Below are 3,848 nucleotides of genomic sequence, written 5' to 3'. Positions count from 1 at the left end.
TGGGTGTCGAGGCTTGAGGACTGATTTGGAGATTCCTGAAGATGTCGGCACCATGTGACGAGCAGATGCTGCACGCAAAACCGGTGCATGACGAACGGAGTCATCAGTCCTAAATGCTGGGCCTACAAGGAGAGAGTTATTAATGGGGTGGGAAGAGGGGGAAGAAAAAGTATGTGAAGGAGAAAGAAGGGAGGCGTCAGCAGTGGCCTGTTATCGCTTACCCGCCCTGCTGTACGCAGCAAGTAAGGCGACCCGGCTGATAATGAACATACAACTGTATTTGGATTCGCAGTACAGATAAAGCCACTCAGAATGGATCACTAGAAGACGAATTAATTATAATGATTTTGGTGATCACTGATAACAACCACAAAAGGGTGTTTCGGATGTTTCATAGACGCAGCAACTCCTCTGATGGAAAGAACCGCAAGTTAGATTGAAACTGATTGGATAGTGATTTCTTAAGCATGTGCCCTCGAGAAAAATATCTGTATGGAAACAACCTTTACCTGAAAATGTTCTTGGAGTGGTGCATGAACCATGCAACCTGCCATTAGATGAAAACATAGGTTTGCATGTTTTGTAGCGAGGATGTGCTGCCACTGGGCAAGGTAGCTGACAGGAAAGGCCTAGCATTGATCAGACTATTTGGACGCAGTTTAATGAGTTCTTTAAACTATTCTAAAAAATCGAATAAAAATACTGCTTTTCTTGTTTTCCATGAGTGGCGTCATTTTAGGAAGAACATTTTAGAACATATGGCAGGGAAAATAGAACGACCCAATTGGATGTTTTGTACTCCATTGAACACGCAAACTGCGCTGCATGATGTGACAGGTAGCTCGACTTTTATACACATAAGTCACTGAAGATTCCTTCTAAACTGCATTGTAAAGCCAAGCAGAGCACATGAGTCATTCATTTAAACGACATTCAAATTAGAACACTTAAATGAATAAAGGCAAATCGCTCTGAATACTCATGCGGAGCTACAGGTTTCCTCTACCAAGTTAATGAGCTTGGCGTTCTATTCATCTTTGTAAGACGTTCCACCCCGGAAACGAAATCGGAATCCGGTACTAGATTGCTGCCTCCAACTACGCAACGGACGACCTTAAGGAGGGAATAAATATGTAAGGACCGAAAACACTGAGCTCGGAATAGTTCAGTGGTAAGGGTGCGTTTTTACTGACCGAATGGTCTGTGGTTCTGACCGAACTCCGACATTTCAACTGCTGCTGCCTAGGCTTGGGTAACCTGGCAGGTCTCATCCCTCGTGCTTCCTTCCGATACCACTTCAGTTAGGCACCGAGTAGGTACTATAGCTGAAAGAATTTATTTTGTGCTGACCCTAGAAGACAACAATTAGCGCTCATCCAATAACGAATATTGCCCTCTCCTTACGGGGAGCTACGTTCTATTTATATGAAGCTAGAAGTATGAGTTAAGGTTTTCCTTTTAGACTCTTAGGCAACAGCTCTGTGTGAGCTACAACATTTTCCGTGATGATGATGTACAAGAGACTTTTGGGAATAGCGTAAAGTACAAAGCAGATTTACTCGTTTTGGCAACAAACAATAGGACGACAGTGGTTTCTTGGGATCCTAGTAAAAATGCGAGCATCTTCAAAAGTAGCTAAACTGGCTAGGTCGAAATACCATGCTTTTTAAGGGAGAATGGTTTGTCACTCCAGCTGACTTAGGTATTTTAACGGTCTGATCAAATGGAATAACGTTTACCTGACCCATACGTGACCGGGTTTTTTGACATTTCATGATGCAAAGCATTATAATCTTGCGGAGGACACGATTTGTGACAGGATTTTGACAATTTTTGTGATTTCGCATCCGGATATGGACCTAGGTCTTGCGTTCATGCGGCACAATCTTCCTATCAAAGTCATTCTACCAACGAAACTACTCCTTGAACAATAACTAAAAATTTCTCTTCCAGTGACATCCAAACGAGTACAGATCCCCAGCTAATTAGGGCCCAGCGGATTTAAGGAGTAAATCTAAGCATTCATGATCCGTAAGGAAACACTGATCAGACAATAAACCAGTAGATCAAATGGTAAACAGATCGTTTGATTAGGACATGCAGAACTTACCGCCCTTATGTCATTCATAAGGCTCAGTCCAGGGTTCCATCCTCGAGTGCCTGAACACGTCAGTCCAGTTGGGGGAGAAATATCAGCCGTTTTTGAAGATGCTAAAAGACCCATGGCTAGTAAACTCAAGCCATCGTAGAGCAGTGCTGATTGTGTCTAAGAGCAGGGGTAAGCAAGATAACGTGACGACGATAAATACTATTGCAGCTGATTTCTAAATTTACGCTGCAATTAAAAAGTCGTTCCGGATTAAATTCGGTTCGGTGAGAGTGTCTAGGTCAGATTACATTATCTCGATTGGTCATTTATGTCGAGGGTGATAGTATCCACCAACTGTGACAAACACCACAGGAATCAGGTAGAACATAATGCTGAGGGAAATTCGAGGAATGCAACGGCCCAATAAGCCCAAAGAAGGCGGAAACCATTCCTGGGCTGTTGGACGGATCTCAGCAGCCCTATGATTTTTGTTTTGTCAGGAAAAACACCACAGTTATTGTAGAAACAAACATAAGAGCTTATCACACGGAGGCATTTCTCCAAAAACCGAATGTATCCGAAATCCCGGAGCTTCATAGTGAAACGAGACGGATTGCTGTTCTTTGCAATTGTATCACGAATCCTAATCAAAAGACGGAAACCCAGAACTCTTTCCTTTCGAACATGTCTGGAAGAATTGGCTAACTGATTGTCAATATACATCAGATTATTTGAAATATCTCATTTATTATTAAGGACCGTGCCATCTGAACGAAGGTAATTTTTAGTATCTATTCGTCTGGATCAAACATATACACAGAAAGTACAAAATTGTTCAAAACATACAACCACTTGTTGGTTAAATGTGGCCCACCAAATTCGTACGGGATTTATCATTCCTGATTTTCAGTATTAATTACCGGTTTTTTAGTAGTTTGGGTTTTACTCCCTGACTTGATCAATTTTCCTGTTCAAACTATACGTTTGAGCCGGATGAAGAGACGTCGAAAAGATTACCTTGGCTCAGATGGTATTGTTCTCAAACAACCAAATTGAGCGTCACTGTCAGTGGTGCCAACATTGTTCACTTGTCCCGGCACCCTTATTTTATGCATGCAGGTCAATTATTCCTCTTATCCCTAAAGCTAACATCTTTAAAAGCTATCCTGTCCGTGTATTGTCACGTATATTAATATGCATGATGGTCGGTAATATCCGGAATACCAGATGAAACCGCGAAAAACCTCAACACCGGCACACGGTGTTCACCATTGGGCCTTCTGCCAAGCTACAAGGATTAAGCCACTAGAAATCTTCGAAGCCGTGCTTATTATATTATGGTGACTGTCGATCACTTAAAAAAGAGGCCCCATAAACTAGGAGGTTTACTCTCAGTCCATTTGTGCACCTCAACGAGGCCTAAACCATATATTGGCGCAACCTCGACCATGCAAAGTCTCAAATGCCCAACAATCATTGTTTATGACCCACAATGGGTAAGCTAACATAATACCGAGCAAAATAGTCATGAGACCTTGCTGCCAAAAAGATATCCGCAAACTATTAGGCTAACATTCAAGGTCACTCAAACTCATAGAAACCTTTGCAATTCAGTGGAGTTTTGTCGTTTCCACAAACACGCAGCTAAGCAGAGGAATTTCACTACTCTCATCTTTGTGACAAGTTGTCAAATTGTCGTTGTGATTCCTGTGAACACGAGGACATGCCGTCGGTTTTGGCCATATATATATATATATAA

At 42.1% G+C, this 3,848-nt stretch overlaps 1 protein-coding gene across 1 annotated transcript in view; it reads right to left on the bottom strand.

Moving 5' to 3' along the window:
• The window catches only part of T265_04392 (hypothetical protein), a gene marked incomplete at both ends in the record, with an annotated part of 43,656 nt that overhangs the window by 27,161 nt on the left and 12,647 nt on the right, over positions 1-3,848 (bottom strand). The window contains one exon of the mRNA XM_009169131.1: positions 2,111-2,266. Within this exon, the coding sequence (XP_009167395.1) occupies positions 2,111-2,266 (156 nt within the window). The remainder of the gene's footprint in view (positions 1-2,110; positions 2,267-3,848) is intronic.

This window comes from Opisthorchis viverrini, assembly GCF_000715545.1.
Source record: "Opisthorchis viverrini unplaced genomic scaffold opera_v5_72, whole genome shotgun sequence".
NCBI lineage: Eukaryota > Metazoa > Platyhelminthes > Trematoda > Opisthorchiida > Opisthorchiidae > Opisthorchis > Opisthorchis viverrini.
This window is presented reverse-complemented; position numbering and strand designations above follow the sequence as displayed.